Source organism: Eptatretus burgeri, chromosome 18 (genome assembly GCF_056783735.1).
Source record: "Eptatretus burgeri isolate ZD-2024b chromosome 18, Ebu_testis_v1, whole genome shotgun sequence".
Taxonomy (NCBI): domain Eukaryota; kingdom Metazoa; phylum Chordata; class Myxini; order Myxiniformes; family Myxinidae; genus Eptatretus; species Eptatretus burgeri.
This window is the reverse complement of record NC_140978.1, coordinates 27,083,501-27,103,500: the sequence shown is the minus strand read 5'-3', so window position 1 is coordinate 27,103,500 and position 20,000 is coordinate 27,083,501. Positions and strand designations below refer to the sequence as shown.

Sequence of the window (20,000 nt, the reverse complement as noted above, 5' to 3'; positions counted from 1 at the left end):
TTTGCTGATGACTGCACCCCCTGCTGTGCCATCCCTCATCCTTCAGATAGGTGGGCTGCAGCCTTTGCTCTCTACTCAGACCTTGAAAAATCACAAGCTGGTAAAATACTTGGAATATGTCTTTCAATCTTGACAGATCTCATAGGCTCACTATCTCTCTCCGAAAGGACCGTCCAGAACACCCCCCCCCCTTCCCCACTTTCTAAACAATTTTCTTGAGGAAGTTCGGTCATTCAAACTCTTGGGTTTCACTATCAGTTATGATCTTTATTGGACAAATCACATTTCATAGTTGGCGTTCAAAGCCAACTACTGACTAGTCATCCTCTGTTATACAAAGTCCTTCCTTGGCACACCTGAACTATCTACCTACCCCTTCCCCCAAGGTTTCTGGATGGAGGACACACACGGTCCACCATCAACTCCCCTCTCATGAAACTACCTGAACTAAATCCAGGATCACTGCTCATCTCCACTCATTCGTTCCTCTTTTTTTTCCTACCTGTGACACCAACTTCCACATCCTCTTCAATCTCACTCTTCCCTCCAGGTCTCGAAGACAGCTGTTCCCCACCATCTCAGATCATCCCCAATACAAAACCATGATCTTTTCTACCCTCGATAACCCCGACCCCGATCCCTCCTCCTTCCAAATTTCCAGTTTCCCTGTCCTGAGAGTTTCCTTCTGTGTCCATATTGTCCACCCTCTGCATCCTTTCTGCTGCTCATTCCTCCCCAGACCATTGTTGGTCCAAGTCTGCCTCTATCTTGACCTTCAACTCTGTTGTTTGTGTTTCCCCTCTCTCAACTGTTCCTTTTGTCCTGTTACGGCCCTGATCCGTTCTGCATACTAATACTAGCTCTTCCACGAGTCTTGACTATGTATGCAACACCCCTGGGTGCTCACCTGGTAGTGGTTGGATGAGATAACCAGGGAATCACTGGTAGGCATGGATGATCCACAAAATATATAATGGAGAAGAAAGTAAATACCTATGGATTTCTTTTTAATGCCATAAACAAACTTTGGTATATCACGGGTGATGAAGGTTGTGGTCAAGTTTCATCGAAATCCGACGTGTAGTTTCAGAGAAGAAGTTAAAAGTATTTGTGGACGGACGTACGGATGGACAGACGACGCGCCATCCAATATGCTCCCCAGAACAACGTTCTCGATGAGCTAAAAAAGCAAGACCTTGTAATCCACAAGCAACGTTCTCGTTATTTATTTCAATATTTGGCATGTCAAATGTCTTACGACTGTAAAATCAACAGAGTGCGGAATCACGCAGCTTAACTTGAAGTGAACCAGTCCCATGCAGGTGAAGATTATGTATCCTCCACACCTGTTGCGTTCCTCCCTCGAGTTGATGGACTTTTTGCTCGAGATGGTGAAGTTTCTTTACCGTCCACGAGTCAGCATCTTTCCCAGTGGATTGGATGTCCACCGTTTCTGTAATGCTTTTGACATGCTCGGCGGAAGCCACGGCCGCAACTCGTGCTCCTTCAATGGCCCCTGCCTCCGATCCGTGTGGCAACGTGGACGATCTCTGCAGGAGGATCTCCAGGAGGTCCCGTAGTGCCGAGAAGCTAACGTCTCCGGGCTGTGCGGCACTGATGGCACGCTCCAGAAGCTCGTGGATAACGTGCTCATCCAGCATTATCAATCGAGTGCGGTGCACAAACCCCTCTTGACGTTTTGAAGAAAGCGCAACTGCATGCATTGTGACGTCATAAAGCTCTTGCATCACAAAGGAAGCCGAGTAGTGCATTCGTTGGGTTTCTTAAAATGTTTCAGAGTTCCGCACACCGTTAAGAACTGCTTTAAACTGAGGGAGCTCGTAGAACACCTTTTACCCCACGCGGTCTTGATAAAAAGGACACACGAAGCGTCTTTTCAATTCATTCTTTGCGTTTCCGAGTGGCCAACACACTTTGTTCGTGAACTTTGAATAACAGGGGTGATGGTAACCGTGCGAAACGTATGCGTCAAATGGAAACAGCCAAGTGGGTGTGGTCCGTTAACAAGTGGCTTGCTTAATTCAAAGCGCTCAAGCAAGTACTCCGATGGAAACCGGAGGTCCTTTATTTCCACTCCATGGGGCCGCCGCACATGCAGAAGCGGATGTAAAGAAGAAGAATCACAGCTTAACCTATGACGTCACAGAGGAGCCCATTATTCTCATAATACAAGAGATGGGTGGGTCTACACTCAGTTCCCTACCACACCTCCCTTGCACCAGATTACACATGACGTCATAGGTAATTCTAATTTGGAGTACAACTTCACAAATCTACTCGAAATGGTATTTTTCTTGACCTCCCACTACGCCTCGGTCCTTCCATCCATCCACTGGGACTATAGTCTTTGCAGAGCGTCGGTGCTGCCTCAGCAGTCTCCTGGGTTACTCGACACAATCCTGGACGGGTTACCACTGCAACACAGGATACTAGCAAGCTGGTACTCATTTTGTAAACCTCAGAAGGATGACGAGCCGAGTCAACCCCACCTAGTATTAATTAAACAGCCAAGCAGGATTTTAACTCAGGACCCGAGGTTCCCAAGCCAACCACTCTCGCCATTAAGCCAACACCAGGCATACGTCTCGGTGGTGGGGTGACATCTCTATTTGCATTCCTCGGTGGACCATTGTCTTGGTCAACAGAGGCAGGAGGGTAATAAATGCAGAGGGAATGTCAGTTCCTCCACATAACTCGAGCAGAAGCAGTTTTGATAAGGTAACCCCACCCGGTGTGTCCCTTTCCCACTACTTTCCCAACAGTATCCCATTTCCTATTGATGGGATTTTGAACAATGACCTCTGAACCAATAGCGAGAGGTTTCAAATGCTTAGCACGTTTATCATAATGCCACTTTAGCCTGCTGTGACGGATTGTTGATGCTGTCTGTTCGTCCTCATCTACTGCTGTCTGCCACTCAGGTGCAAATGCGTGGCGGTGACTTGGTACAGCAGTACGTCTAGTTTTACCAAATACAAGATGGGCAGGTGAACCGCAGCCAACACGTGGAGTGGTACACAACCCCAGCAGTCCGAGACAGAATTCATCATCATCGTCAGTGTCACCATTTTTGGTCGTCTTGGCAATTCACGTTTTTATAGATTTCATGGCCGACTGCGTGTCCGTCTGATCTCAGCCAATATGGTGATGATGGGTAATAGTTATACACCAACGGTCAAGAAATCAGGCAAATTCCCGTGAAGAGAATTGTGGACCACCATCAGTGCCCAATCCCACAGGAACACCGAGGTCTACAAAGAAATCACGTAAAGCGCCAATGAGCAAACGTGTTGTGGCACGTGTGTTAAACGGGCACACACAAGGCCAGCTCAACAAGCGATTGGTGACCACAAGATAATCAAGGATACATCCTGAAACGCACGTCGGTGACGGATCCCTCATCAGAGGTTCCCCTTGCTGTGAAGGCTGCCTCTCTTGGAATTTGGCACAAGAACGGGTCAGTCATGAACACGAGGGCCAATGGCTCCTTTGTAGGAGGGGAAACCGTTGGAGGGTGACAGTTTGCACAAGAAGATGATCGGTGACCTCGTTGCGAGCAACGTCCCATAGCTTCTCGAGAATGGGATCTCAAAAGGGATCCCCAGATGAAGGATCATCAATTTGTTGTGTAGCGGAGGCGACAATGTGATGAATGGAAAACTCCATTTCTGCCAAAGGATCCTGGGGTTGTGGTTCTTCCATTGGATGACGTGAAGTGCATGTTCCATACTACTCCACCAAGTGGTGGTGAAGTTGTATGGTGTCAGTTTTCCCACAATACGCTGCAGGCAAGGGTTCTCAATGGCGTCCAATGTATACAAGTTGAAGATAGGCGCCAGGGGTCTATGGTCCACAACAAGGTTGAACGACCAATGTCCTCTGAGGTACTGCTTACACTTCGATGTGGCCCAAGCTACGGCCAATGCTTCGAGTTCAATCATGGCATACCTGTATTCCGTGTCTGAAAGGTGACGTGATCCACACTGGACCAGCAACAGAGAAAAACCGAGGCCATGTGACCGAGATGCATCTGTTTGAAGCACGGTGGGTAACTTTTGATCAAAATGGGCCATGATTGGTGGTGACACAATAATGTTTTTTTAATGGCGTCGAATGCCTTGTCATGATCAGCAGTCCAGTTGAAGACAGATCCTTTCTTGAGCAGTCCACGTAGCGGTTCCGATGGACTGGCAATGTCTGCCACAAAATTGTCCAGCTGGTGAACCATGCCGAGAAATGAGCGAAGATCGGTGATGTTGGCTGGAGTCGGGAAATCTGCGATCACGTTCAGCTTATTAGGATCTGAAGCAATACCATTCCCTCCGTCCAACATATCTGCAGAACTTCACCTGAGCAATCTCTAATTTCTCAGGATTCAATGTGATCCTGTGCATGCAACAGGGCATCAAGAACTGTCGTACCTGCTGTACATATTTGGGGAAGGAATTTTCAAACATGTGGATGTCATGGACCATTTTTAGTGTTGCGTAGAGCGTCCAGTGCGATGCCACCACGGTAGCAATATTAGTTACCACCAATATTTAATCCCATGGGAGCCCGTAGGTATTTGTATCTACCCCATGGTGTGATGAAGACTGTGGTGAGAAGGCTCTTTTCCTCGAGGGTGGTTTGCCAGTTACCGTGGGTGGCGTCAGCTGTTCGAAAGAATCTGGAAGTGGAGACGTGTGAAATTGCTTCTGCTGGCGTTGTCATAGGATGTATGTGTTGCTCGACATGACGGTTTTTAAGATGATGGAAATCGACACACATCCAAATCTTCCCGTTGGTCTTGGGTGTGATGACGAAGGGATGGCACCACTCTGATGGATCACTGCCCATCGGTGCAATGATGCCTTTTTTGTTCATGCTATCCATCTCGGATTTTACCTGGTCTCTCCAGGCGAGTTGGATCGGCAGTGCCCTTTGTAGCTGGAATGGCACTGCATTGTTGCGGAGATTAATGATCATCGGTGTGCTGTTCATCAGTTGTGGGATGGTGGCATCGAACATATTGCTGAATTCAGCCACAAGGTCTGCCGTGACCTGGTTTCCGTCGCTCCGGCGATGGGTCAGTATCTGGATTGACGTCCAGTACCCATACCGAATGCGTGGTTGTACCGGTTGTCAGCTTCTCGCATAAACACCAATGTAGGTCTTGTAGGCGCTGATAAGCTAAACATGCCGTCTGCACACCGTTGCACATGCACATCATCTCCGACGTTGACTCACCACATCTATGAAGGATCGTGTGGATTGTTCCTATGCACCGCATTGAGGCACCGTCTGCACCGGTAACTCTCACATCATCAGATACATCGTCCAGATTATCTATGTCGATATTCAGCAGCTTCAGACGCCTAGGACCAATAACCGTGACTTTCACACCAGTATCGGGCAGAAAGGTCACTTTTCCGAGAGGGTGTCGTCAAATCTGAGACATCAATCTGAATACATGGTGTGCTGTCCAGATTAACCTGAGTGGTACCTGCTTCCAGTACCAAGTGACGAATGGCTGATTTGGACGTTGTTGTCCCTGTGGCTCTGGATTTCCAGCACACTTTTCCAAAATGTCCAGAAATACCGCATTTCTGACACTTGTTGCCTTTTGTAAGGCACTTGGTCATGTCAGAGTGTGGATTGCCATCACACCTGCCACAATGATGGCTGTCACATGTAGGTCGATGTACCGCTGGCTTACTGATTCGGGGTGCTGTCTTGGCGACAGATTTCAGGTTAGTCCCATGAGTTCCAGAAACCATCACGTCAGCCTTTTTACCTGCCTTCTCTTGTCGGCATGAAACAACTGCTGTTTTAAAGTCGAGGTCCGGCTTTGCAAGCAGTTTCCGATGGATGTCCGGATCGGGAATCCTGGTGATAATCTGGATGATGAAATGGCGATTGACCGTCATCTTGTCAAGGTCACAGTTCGCTGAGATTTCCTGGAGTGCACAAAGGAATGAGTCAAACGTCTCACCGTCCTCCTGCTTGCACTCGAGAAACTCCACCAGATTGTGAATCTGATGACGCTGTGCCTGCAAGTTTGCGTGGATGGCGGTGATCACTTCATCAACAGTAGTGTCGCCAGTCAATTCCACAGCGTTCTTCAGCACGGATCTCACCAGGATGCGCAAACAGTTTCTGAGGGTGGCGAGTTGTTCTTCCACCGCCATGTCTGTCAGGCGAACGACGAGTGCGTAATCATTCCATTGCTTCCTCCAGGAGTTGAACTCTCGCAATGAAATGTTCTCGTTGAGCACGGGTGGATGAGGTATTGAGCTCTTGGACGATGGTCGAGGCGGTTGAGGACGTGAGAGCAATGCCTCACGCAACAGACGTATCTCTTCGTCATGACGGCTCTGTTGTGCTGCCACCATGTCGGAGAATGCCGTCAAACGTCCAAGGAGCCGCCAGCCTGCTCGAGGTTCCACATCTCGGCCATTGTAGGTTGCTCACCAATTTTCTTTGGCATGCACGTCTCTGTTGTGCCGTGGTTGTTCATGAAAGAACAAAGCTGACAATGCCAGACACGGCTATGAACCGGAGGTCCTATATTTCCACTCCATGGTGCGGAACATGCGGAAGCAGGAGAAGTAAAAAAGATTAATCACAGTTTCATCTATTACGTCACAGAGTCGTCCATGATTCCAATAATACAAGAGTTGCGTCTATACTCAGTTCCACATCAAAATTTGGCAAGAAAGGTGTCCTTCGAAGCATCTACGAGATATTGCGATTGACAATCTCAATTCATGGCCACACATTGACTCTGCTGATATGTATTTGTACTTGGCAGTTTGTGAAAATAGCGTTATAAGAGGTTGTCACAACATCAAACATCGTGCCAATGGAGGAAGGTTCCCAAGTGTGTACATATTAGGTATGAGCACTACAGGACGACGTCATTGGGCATCGCAGATAGCACTACGTACAGAGGTAGTGAGGAGGTAGGTACAGAGGTAGTCCCCCTTACCGGTACACTGGTACTCATTTTGCCGACCTCGGAAGGATGACAGGCTGAGTCCACCTCCTGGTGTATATTAATTCAGCGGCCAACGGGGCTTGAACTCAGGACCCAAGGATCCCAAGCCGCCACCCTAACCACTAAGCCAACACCAGGCTTAATATGTACTTAAATGAAGGTTTAGTTAAGTTAGGGTGACCAAGATATTTTTCTCTCCTTTGTGACGCATCCCCCCCACCCCCCCCCTATTATCACATGATCACACTATGTACTGCAGATGGGAAAATCATATCCAAATAACGTCGCTTCATATAACATTACAGTTTTTATACAACGAAGTAATTGAGATTTTAGTCTGAACTCAAATTATAAATATATAACGATACGAGTACCATCACTAACTTACCAGTGACAGCGTTTGCGACAGAGCACGGTATTGTTACGTTTGGTGGGGGGTGGGGCGGGTGGATATTCCCCAAAGACCAGATAGAAATGTATGGAATAGCATGCTCCGTGTACGGGTAGTTAGCTCATCTTGATGTAATAAGTACAGACACATCAGCTTTAGGATGTCTTGTTTGTATGTGCACCATACAGGGGTGGTGCGTGGTAATAATTAGTTAGGGATAATGGTTAAGGAAATTGTGCGTAGAACCTCTTTGTAAACATCGACCAGGAGCGCTAGGAGACTTTGCCAGAGGGAGAGAGGGGCAGAGCTATAGACGCCTCCCAAGGGGCAGAGCGTTGCCTGGGGAGAAGAGCAAGGAGCAAAGCCAGCGGTTGGAGGGAGGAGCAAGGTTGGAGGAAGCGCTTTGAACTTCCACAGTCTACCTGAAACCAGACATGTGCGGCGAGTCACGTACGCTTTAGCACCCAAGTGGGCAGAATGTACCGGCGTCTGCCCGAAACCCAGCCCAGGCTGGCGGACCACATGAGGGACCGGGGCCAGTCAGAACGCCGACTCTGGCGATGACGTTGGATTCAGCATGGCCCCTCCCCCGAGCTCTATAAAACACGGAGAAATCCTCCGTGTTGGGCTGGTGTTGAGAAGTGTTGTGTTCGGTGTGGGTGTTTTCACGCGGAGTGTTCCTGCTTCTCGACTCCGCCCACGTCTCGCCTCGATGATTCGCCTCCTGTCTTGTTCCGCCTACTGCTCCACCCTCGGCCTCTGGACTCTGCCCTTTTCCACTCAAGCTTCTCCTTTGGAACACGATCTCCACACGTGCAGCTGTGGCCAGAACAACGCAACTATTGTCAGGTACCGCACCACGGAGCACCACCACCCGCACCACCACCGCACCACCCCCCCCCCCTGAAACGCCCAGTTACCGAAAGCTATAACCTCAACTCCCCTCCCTTCCTGGGTGCAAAATTCCCTTCACATTTGGTTTCTTTTTCTGTGGGTGGCCGAGTGTGCTGGCGCCTGTCTGTTAAGTAAGCCTGGAGAAGATCCTTATTGTTGTTACTCTTATTAATCTCGCGTCAAGTCTGCACTGTGTCTGCTTTCATAAGTTGCTTGTATTATTGTCGCACCGCACACCTCTCTCCTCTATCCCTGCGTGACATACCCAATAAATCTTTGTCGTACCACATGCTTTTCCTCGCTTGCTGTTAATAAATAATTGTCATTAGGAATGTTCCCAGCTCGCCTTTGTCTTTTCTCTCATTGGTCCAGCATGGTTCGAATCTAAGTTTAGCCGGGTCTTTATTCCCAACGATCCGTTCCTTCTAGCCGGTACGTCCTTGGCAGTGTTGCTCGGCTGCACCCGATCCGGAGAGGTGATCCGATCTGGTTCGGACAAGGCGGTTCGGACACGTATACCAAGGGCGTGGTTCCCCGGTAATCAAACCACGTGGTTAATTAGGTAACCCAATTCCATAGACGGGAGGACCCTCGGTCATGTGGTTGAGTTATTGGCTTCCACAGTCGGTTAAGCGACCCCCCGCATCACGGAATTATCCATGAGCGACGGCCTACAATTCCAGGGAGTCTTGTGGGAATCGACGTAGCTTCCCCCACCTAGTGGTCTTCTCACCCGACCCCGCCGGCCCGCAACAATATAATGAAATAAAATAAAAGTTTTAAAGGCTGCAGAAAAATAAAACACAATTTATTCGGAGTTTACCGCCGTTGATGCACTGTCTTTTACACCACCTTATTTAACTCATTATATTCCAGGGACAAATATTCCCCATGCCTCCTGGCTACCGAGCTTCGTCAGGACAGCGCGTTTACTGTCAGAGTGCGAATTGGTCCCCATGGACTGAACCACTCCGTCATCTTCCACACAAAGCCCTCACACACTCACACACAAGCACTCAAATAGAGGTGAAAATGCTAAACATCAAAGACGACATGGACATGAGGGGTGCACAGTTCCTTACAAAGGCAAGTGCCAACCTTAATCACCCTTGCCACTGCATGTACAAACACCCACAGGCCCCGAGACTCATTAAAGTGGCACCACAAATACACTATAGCGACATCCTCCAAAATACCCCCCCCCCAATAAACAATGCAAACTACAAAAAACACATCCACACCCACATCACCATAAAAGCATTCAGCAAACTCGGCCCAACCAGTATCCTGGACAGTAAACCCCCACCCATCCACGACACAGACCAATTACTCTCCAAGTCTGATCATGTTCACCTAGCACACCTCCACCGTGGACACCACCCACCACTCTTACACTACAAACACAGACTCGACGTCACGACTGACGACACCTGCAACCTCTGCCAGGCCGCCCCATACATAAGACACATTATGGGATGGAAGACTGCACGGTCCTGGGTCCACTTAGAACATAACATCAGAGATGTGAGGGATCTCTGGGTCGCTCCTGGAAGATTGATCGGCCATCTTCGTGCCGCGGTTTGAGCAGAACTGATTAGGGCAACAACAAAAACAACAACCACTCAAATCAACGCACTCACACATATCACATACAAGCAAGAGTACCCATCCTCAGTGACAGGAAAAGTTTAAACTGATCTATCAATTTAAGTTTTTTTCATGGACTTAAAAATATTTAATTGTGTTGCACTCTTGGTTTCAGTTTCAGTTTCAGTTTATTTCATGCTTCAAGTTGTCATACTAACAAAATTGAAATATAACAAAACACATAAAATTTCATAATAAGAGTTCATTTTGTAAATTACAATTACTAGTGGAGTACCCGTCCGACGGGCGATCTTGTTCCAAGCATGCAACACGTTCTTCTGACGCGTACCTTTATTTGGGCAGTGCATTGGCAACTGATAGCTCTGTATAGGCAAAATAAATAACCTGGGTTACATGCATGAAACAAAAACATACCTACTGCTTATAATTAAAAACACCTCACTGTACTGGAAAACGTGGGGACAGGAATACTGTACTGTAAATGATGGAGTCTTGTAATACTCTCCCCTACCTGGAGGCGGCGCTACACCATACACATTTACATGGAGAATTTACGTCTCCCCCCTTACCCCCCCCCCCCCAAGACCACCGGCAAAGATAAAAATACCCCTATACATGAATCGGGGTCATGTTGATCCTATGCAGCAAGTCTGGATGTAATCCGCCCAGAACTGTAGTGGTGCGACTCATAAACAAACACCGATCTACGAATTATAGTAAGGATTTTGAAATTATAAATACACACATGGGCGACACACCGATCCCGGCGCACCTTCAACATAGTCTAGCTGTAGCTATACCACCCACTTATACCAGCGCTGTTCACCTTGCCTCGCCACACCGACTGATATTCTCGCTCAGCTGTGCATTCCATCGAGCCAGCCCAAGACGATCGAGCATCCTCAGACCACGGGATGGGAACGGAGCAGAGCGAGAGACCCGGGAGAGTGCGTGCGGGAGGCGAGCCGAGATCCAGAACCATCGGACAGCCACCATTCCTGCCAGGTTGTAAAAGGTGCGTCCGGGACTCCACACCGATTCTTTCTTACCATTACAATTTCTTCTTCCTCTTCCTGCTCTCTCTCTCTCTCTGCCTCTCTCTCTGCCTCTCTCTCTGCCTCTCTCTCTGCCTCTCTCTCTGCCTCTCTCTCTGCCTCTCTCTCTGCCTCTCTCTCTGCCTCTCTCTCTGCCTCTCTCTCTGCCTCTCTCTCTGCCTCTCTCTCTGCCTCTCTCTCTGTCTCTCTCTCTCTCTCTCTCTCTCTCTCTCTCTCAGTTCTTCAGGTATCTGGCGCCTTTTGTTTAGAAGTACTAAGTAATTGTTTTAAGGCATCCGATGGCGAGTATATCGCGTAGGCCGTAGGGGATAAAGGGAATGTATACGTGCCTGTAAATAGTGTGAAATTGCTTGCCTTGCCCATCCTTAGTTTTCCTGCCATTTCCCCATTTGAATTTCCCAACCAACATTTCTCCCACTAAATGCTGTTTGTTGAATAAATGTTCTTTAAGTATTGATATGGTGTCTTGACCTATCCTGCTTGGGTTTTATCCGAGATCGCGCTCCTGAGGCAATTGGTCCAAGTGATTAATCTGTCTGATTGACGATAGGGTGCGGCGTGTAATGCTGGTTCGCTCGGCCAATTAATATTCATTACATGCCACCAGCACGGTTCCGCATCTGCTTCATCTCAAAGATAAGGTAAACCGACGCTGGGCACGAAAATCTGGCCAGAGGTGAGTGTTGTAGATGGCGTCCGTGGTCTTTTGATGGACACGGCGACCTTTCGGAGTTATCCCGGCTGCGGCCGTAGCAATATATAAAATCAGCAACAAACAGTTTTTTTCCTCTTTGTGGAGCGAACTTCCTCTGTCAGTCCTGTCTCGCCTCCTCCTAGCCAGAGACATAGAACTTAACCCAGGGCCCACCATAATATACATTTGCCCAACAAGTAAAATTTGCATCACCAGCTCCAGGGTTAGAGAGGGTTCCGTCCGCTACACGAAGTGCGGAGAATGGTTCCATCTGGTCTGTATCGCTCTCAGTAAACAATCAGACTACACACAAAGATGGACCTGTGGCAGCAGCTTTTGGCTGATTCCAAGCTCAGACTCAAATAATGACACACCTACACAGGTCCCAACATATCACCACCGCCCTCATCACTTCAACCCATACACCACCACCACCTGCTCACAATCAACCACCTCAACCCCAAAAATGCACACATAACCTGAATATCTTCCAATACAACACAGGTGACCTCATCAGCAAAGCCATGCAACTTAAACACCCAACTCTCACAAACAACATTCACCTAACCATTAGCAATCATACAATAAACCAAATTACACCAGAAAAACAAAACACTGACCATTCCCACCTATACACCGGTACACACAGACAGACTGGACGTTAGAGGTGGGGGGAAAGAGGGGGGGGGACCTCATCACATACATACACAAGTCAAATAGACACACATATATCACTCAAGATACAAAAGCACTTCTACCACCCGGCAACATACTCGAACTTCAAGTTTTAGAAATTAAAACTGGTAACAAAGAACACACAAACATCATAAACATTTACACACCACCAGACACATCCGCCACTGTACCGACCAAATACTCACCAGAACTACAGCATCTCGACTCCCTTCCAAACACCATCATCGGAGGCAACTTCAACAACAACGACACGGCTTGGTACACCTCTCACCAAACAAACACAAGAGGCCAAACCATGACCACACAACTAAAATCGTTATTCACACTTCATGATTCTGACACACACACACACACACACACACACACACACACACACACACACACACACACACACACACACACACACACACACACACACACACACACACACACACACACACACACACACACACACACCAACTCATTACCAGACATAACATTCTGCTCTCAATCACTTTCCACCACAACCACGTGAAGAACAGTACAACAACTCCCTTCAGATCACTTACCCGTCATCATTACCATAAACACAGCTATAGACCTCAACGTAAACAAAAAAAACAAAATATTCATCAATTACAAAAAAACAAATTTTTCATCAATTACAAAAAAACAAAATTTTTCATCAATTACAAAAAAAAAAAAAATTCATCAATTACAAAAAAACAAATTTTTCATCAATTACAAAAAAACAATTTTTCATCAATTACAAAAAAAAAAAAATATTCATCAATTACAAAAAAAACAAATTTTTCATCAATTACAAAAAAACAAAATTTTTCATCAATTACAAAAAAACCAAATTTTTCATCAATTACAAAAAAACAAAAATTTTCATCAATTACAAAAAAACAATACGAGACAATTTTAAACACGATAGGGCTGACTGAAGAATTCGAACAACTCAACACCACCATCACCACCAACATTCAAACCCACATCCAATGGTTCAATACAATCATCACAACCGCAGCTACCAAATGCTTTCCACAGGGCAACATCAAGATTACAACCCCAACTACATGCCAGAAACCGCACACCTCATCAAACAACGAGACAATCTAAAACACAACAAACAAACACCCAAAGCACCACAAAGAATTCAAACACAAAACACAGAAACAACAACAAAATAATCGTGAGAAAAAACAACACAAAACTGTCGCTCCGTTCTCCACACACGAGACCACTCAACCAATAGCAAACACTTACGTACAAAACCATAAACGGCATCACTAACTCCAACAGCGGCAATATCATCCTCATAACTATCACAGCCAACATAACATCAGACAAACAACACACTAACATCCTCATAGACCACCACACAAACACAAGTCATGTTGGAACCAGAAAAGAGGAAAGTAGTATTACAAGACGTAAACTCAGCTACCAACTCAACACCGTCATCAACGCCATTCACTCCCACACAAACAACAAAAAACGTCAACTCACAGGATACCGGCCCTGACAACATCTCTAATTTAAATTTAAAACACCTTGGACCACACGGCATATCAGCACTCACAAATATTAACGACTTCTCGTACCAACACTCAAAAAAACGAGACAAAATCATAACCAATCAATGAACCCACCAAAGCAACTTCCTACAGACCGATCACATTACTTTGCACACCCTCCAAAGTTACAGAACACCTAATACTCACACTCACAAACCCTCACATCCCTCTCTCACACACCCAACACCGATTCACAACAAACCACTCCACTACCACTCCCCTCACACAAAACACCTGTGAAGGCTTCAACAATATAAAACCACCAAAACACATGATTCTCATGACAGTATAGATCAGCAAAGTGTTTAACACACTCCCAAAAGTCTTACTCACATCCACAATACTCAACACAAACACTGGATTGCCAACTACCTATCATAGTCATACAAAATTTTAATGCCAAATCATCACACACAAGATCCCCCACACTCTAATCTGTTCATTCAGGACATTCCACACCACCCGAGAACATACAAATAGCTTCGTATGCGGACGATATAACCATTACCTCGACTCCTAGCAACATCACCACCACCAAAGCACAACTTCAACCCTTCCTCAGCACCTTACAAACCTGGCTCACCATCAACAGACTGAAAGTAGATTCCTCAAAATCAACACTCACTCATTTTAACAAATTACACTAAGGAACATAGCGCTGCACCACACATCACACTAAACCACATCCCTATCCCACACACACACACCAAACAAAAATACTCGACGTAATTTTAAACACATCCATGTCATTCTCAGAAGACATCACAAACATGAAAAAAAAACATTCACACCCAAGATGAACACACTTTGGGCACTCACAGGCACCAACTTCTGACACCACAAATAACCATCAGTAACAATACAAACAGTACATGAGATCAGTCATTAACAACGCCAGCCCATCTTGGGCCTCCAGCCTATCAAACACACATCTCAACACCCTGCAGACCGTACAAAACAACCCCCTTCACATCATCACAGGTTGCACATTAACAACACCTATCGAGCACCGACACACACAGGTAAAAATGCTAAAAAAAATCATCAAAGACTACATGGACACGAGGGGTGCACAGTTCCGAACAAAGGCAAATGCCAAACTTATTCATCAGTGCCACAACAAGTCCAACCACCTACACACCCACATATACATTAAGAGTTAAGACTACACCACAAAGACATCCAATAAAACATCCCCTCACCGATCAACAACAACCACAAATATACCCATCAGAGATGGGGAATCCCCCGCCATTTAAACATTTTTTTCAAGATGGCCGCCCCAGTCGGCCATCTTGGATCCGGCCACACCCAAAATCAATAGGGTTCTTCCTTTTCAGGTGGTACATGTGTGACCCAAATTTCAAATCGATATGGCGAACAGTTTATGAGTTATCGCACTCACAGCTATAAATGTTGACGCCCGGACAGACGGACGGACGGACAGCCGGACGGATGGACAACCCGGGTGACAACAATATCCCCCTTCCGCCACGCGGCGGGGGATAAAAACACATCCATACCTACATCACCATATATGCAATAAGTAATCTGGGTCCAAACACTCTCCTGAGCACTAAACCCCCACCCATCGACAACACAGAGAAATTACTTCCCAGGTCTGATGGTGTTCACTTTGAGCACACACAACATATTATATGCGAGGGATCGCTGGGTCACTCCTGGGAGGTCGATGGGCTATTTCCATGCTGTAGGTCTGTTTGAACAGAAGGGACCTGGCCTGGGCTAATCAACAACAACAACAACACGTCATATTAGTTATTCATGCCAGTTTGTGCCTTTTATGACGTCCCTAAAAACAGTAAGTTTCCCGTTTGGAATGATTTTCAATTTTGTTTGACTGCCAGACAAATGCTATACCGTGAGTGTGCATGTGCACTCGGAACGAGACTTCACGTACGATTTGCCAAATTCAGAGCCAAAGTACTGTCGTGCGAAATTGCAGGTTCGTGTTCCAATTCATGTTCCGGTTCGTCAACCACGGAGTTTGCGAGAGGCACGTCTGAGATCAATCATCAAGCGAGCGAGGTATGTCTGAGCTCAAGCCATCTTTTGTACAATGTTCGAAATCAAAGTCTGGTTCACACACCATGTCGGAAAAGAGAGCTTCATGTTAGGCAGTGGAACCCACGAGCTTGTTTGGCCTTCTACGTCAGTCTGCAGCAAGAACACAAATAATCGCAATGGAACCAGCACATCGATGTAAACCCATGGGTATAAACACCTTTATTTATAATGAGTACATCAAAAGATTTTCGGTCACAGTCACTGTACCATTTTACAAAATCTCTATCCACAACCAAATAGACAAACCCAAAAAGCATTTGCAGCAGACTTTCCCCGCGTCACCGAACGCACAGGCTCACAAAATGTCACAATCTCCATCGAGGAGGCAACGTGGAAATGAGCTTGTAAATAAATAAAACTTTCCCGACAAGATCCATTCGGAAAGTCAAAGTGAAAGCTAACCACTGTTCCTTGATCAACGTGATGCGTGCTTTTTACATCAGGATTTGAATTTTTTTTTAACTGCAGCAATCTGTGACATCGGAGCACAATGTTGCTGCAGCAGGTGGACACAAAATGACTCTGGCCGGTGCCTCCAAACACCTATTTCACAAGGACGAACTGATAGTTGTGACAAGGTGTTGTGTGGAACACCAACTTGAGTAAAAATTACAATTACACCACATTTTAAACAGTGTTTCCATCAGATTTAACCACCAAACAGTCAGCCTTGGACTAACCTGCAAATAGTCAGCCCTTGGTGTAACACGTTCATTTGTGAGCACAAAGACTATTATGAACGAGAAAGGGAGATAGAGGGGGGAGGGGGGACCTATCGTATCTCAAACGCGGCACAATTGGTTAGGTCATTGCCTGATTTGGCAACTGTGGCAGCCACTGCATCCAATGGTCAAACACCCGAGTGCCCAAACGGACCTGATTTCTCATGGACAGGCTGTTTGGGAAACGAGGCCATTAAACTGTAGCTGTCCAAACAGATTCAGCTTTGCTTGTCTGTGCAATACACAGTCGGACAGATGTCATTGCAGGTGGCATTACAAAGGCATCCTGCATCGACAAGTCCTGCGTGATGCAGCAAAGGCTTTGGAGATGCAAGGATGGATTGATAAAGCACAAGATGGGGGCAAATAAGGAAATGTCGACAAATGAAGGTAGGCGGGTTGGTGGTGAAAGGATGTGCAAGGTGCCATGCATGGAGATAGATAATAAGCTAATCTATTGATACACACACTTTCACAACACAAAGGAAAAAAAAAAAAAGGTCTCTGATGTGACTTCATCGAAATGATTGTGCAAAGTTTATTTGCCCATTATCTGGAAAAGAAAACAACAATAAACTCTCTTTCTTTATGGCAGTGCCGTGGGAGGGGGTAGCTGCGTCCAAAGGGTTAGAGACACCAGAGAGAGAGAGGAGCACGAAATAGACAATCAAAGGAAAGCAGTTCAAGGACGCCGCACTCATGTGCACACCAAGATGGACTCTAATCTAGCACCAGATACATAAAGGAGGATGGTTGCTTGTTTGCCTCTTTCCCATTTCCGAACTCATTGAGCTTGTTTAACTGAATGAGGTGGAAGCGACATCTGTGCAAACATTCATCTGAAGGAAAATTTGAATAGATTGGAAATTGCAGGATGATTTCAAACCACAGACAGAAGATAGTCTCGGCCTTCCCACAAAAAAAGGCAGAATCTATCATGACATGAAGTGATGGCCGAACCGGATCCTCCACAAAAGAAAGCGGAATCTACAAAAGGCAAGCTTTTTTTTTTGCCATCATGACATTCACAAGTAAAATCTGAGTGCAACATTGACTTTTGAAATGCCATGGTCCTTGTAGCATGGAGCGGGCAAAGCGGAGTGACGATGAGGAGGCAAGCGGCTCGGACTCGAGTGGAATCTCGTTGGTGTTATTAGGAGCACATTCTGCCTGGATCCACGAGGCACCGTCATAAAAGCTTGGAAACGTAAATCGAGCCGGATTTGCACAGTTGCATGCACCATGTGACGCGAAAGATGTGCGAGTCGGCACGGAGCGGGATTTCTCATCTCGACTTGTTCGCACGAAAGTTTCCAACATGCCAAGTTATTCATACCTCAAACAGAGGCTGTGCATTCCAGACTACTTTGGCACATTTCAATGTCCAGGACAAGATCTACAATTTGTTTGTTCTCTTTCTTTCAATTGCGTCTCAAAGGCCAGCCATTAAATTCCAAAAAGAGTGTTGCAGTCCCAACGAGTAGGACCTCCAGAGTAAAATCAAAACCATCCATGTTCATTATATTATATCAATATTTTGAAAGTCATGTCAGCCTCGTAGGTCCTCAACTGGGAAGACCTAACAATCGTCTATCAGCCTTTGCGTGACGAAACCACACATTGAGCTTCGAAAATGTATACGAAAAAAAAGAAGCTGTCGGAGAAGTCACCGACAATGTCGATGTAAATCTATCACTGTACGTACGAGGCATTGACCAGAGGGCCCAGAAGAGAATGGCACATGCAACATCATCATCATCATCATCATAGCAACCTAGAAATTCGGTAATTGGGCAAAGGAAACACGTTCAAGGGGAAGAAACATAGAAAGTGCATGCAGTGCGTGCTTGTGTTGAGAAAGAGCAAAGGTCTCAAAACAAGAAGTTTATCAAACCTTCCTATTGGTTGTTTACAAATTCACGATGGGTGGGCCTGAAGCAGGCTGTCGTTCCGATGTGCAGTTAGTTGGCTTACACCGTGCGGGAAAACATGCTGTGAAAGCATGCCCCCAAAAAAAGCGAAGATCCCCGAGACCGAACCGCAAGCAAAAGCAATCGATGAGGAAAGGGAAGCGGGGAAAAAGTATGTGACGCAATCTGATGTGCGCTAACGGGAATGCATGGAGGTACAGTATATGATACATGTTGTTTAAGGTTAGAAAACCGTCACATTTATTCGCCTCTAAAATGAATCAGAATTTATAAAACTCTGTGTATCAATGTCATGGCTACATTTTAAAACTTTGAACCGTGATCCCTAATCTGTTCCTCCATCGGCCCACCACGTCTTTACCTACACCCAACGCAATCTCACGTATTCCCAACCTGCACTCGATCTTTGAGCAAACTTTCACCCACCTTGCACCCCTCAACCCGAATCCTCCGTTCACAATGCTCTTCTTCAATTGGCAACCGCAGACCTACACTTTCCCCAAAGCTACAGCTTCTCATCCCCTTCAACCAGGCAACATGCCTTGATTGGTGTCTGTGGCTGGTCCAATGTGGAGTTATATTTTATCATTGTAGAGTGCAGAAAGCAGAAAGGTCACGGGTGGCAGAATAAGGCGAGCAAACAGGCACGATATATCTCGCTTCTGCTTGCATTATCGCCAGGCCTCCGATCCCACCAACACATGGCCACCCCTGTGATTATGGATTCACACCATTGGCAGGCAGAAGAGAAGAACACCAAGGACACACAAGAAACAGCTGCCTGGGATGTTCTCCATCAGAAATTGGATCAAATCGCGCCTCAAGGTTAAAAGCTTTGTTCCTAGCAAAGAAGAGTTAATGCAGGGGCTTTGGGAAACTGGCATTGTGGAAGGTGATGGGGCAGGGTTTCAGGATATGTATGGAGCTGCTGGCCCCAGGAGGCAGAGGGTGAACAGTGGAAGGATGAAGAGTGCAAAGACTGACGGCTGCAGCATTGAACCCTTTCCGCAGTCACTGGCATCCTCCTGTGTAAAGAAGAAGAGGGAAGGTAAGAGGGAGGAGCGTTTATTGCAAGCACGATTCATCAAGGGCCAAATCCCTCGCGTCAGGAACAGGTGTGGAATGAGGTATCGTTAAATGGGTCGTCATAAAGTAGAGAAAAAGCCAATAACTGAACGTTCCATCCATCCATCCATTGGGACCATACTCTGTGCAGAGCGTTGGGGCTGCTTAAGCAGTCTCCTTGGCCATCGGGAACAATCCTGGACGGGTCGCCACTCCGACACAGGATACCAGCATGCTGGCACTCATTTTGCCGACCTCGGAAGGATGACAGGTTGAGTTAACCCCACCTGGTAT

At 46.5% G+C, this 20,000-nt stretch overlaps 2 protein-coding genes across 13 annotated transcripts in view; both read right to left on the bottom strand.

Moving 5' to 3' along the window:
- The window catches only part of LOC147008783 (uncharacterized), a 49,204-nt gene extending 46,898 nt beyond the window's left edge, over positions 1-2,306 (bottom strand). Inside the window, exon 1 of the mRNA XM_085863743.1 lies at positions 1,347-2,306. Within this exon, the coding sequence (XP_085719869.1) occupies positions 1,347-1,772 (426 nt within the window). The 5' untranslated portion in view covers positions 1,773-2,306. The remainder of the gene's footprint in view (positions 1-1,346) is intronic.
- A 13,812-nt stretch (positions 2,307-16,118) lies between these two features.
- The window catches only part of CACNA2D2 (calcium voltage-gated channel auxiliary subunit alpha2delta 2), a 206,011-nt gene continuing 202,129 nt past the window's right edge, over positions 16,119-20,000 (bottom strand). For all 12 annotated transcript variants that reach the window (XM_085864352.1, XM_085864353.1, XM_085864355.1 and 9 more), the window contains one exon: positions 16,119-19,666. In XM_085864352.1, the coding sequence (XP_085720478.1) occupies positions 19,550-19,666 (117 nt within the window). In that variant the 3' untranslated portion in view covers positions 16,119-19,549. The remainder of the gene's footprint in view (positions 19,667-20,000) is intronic.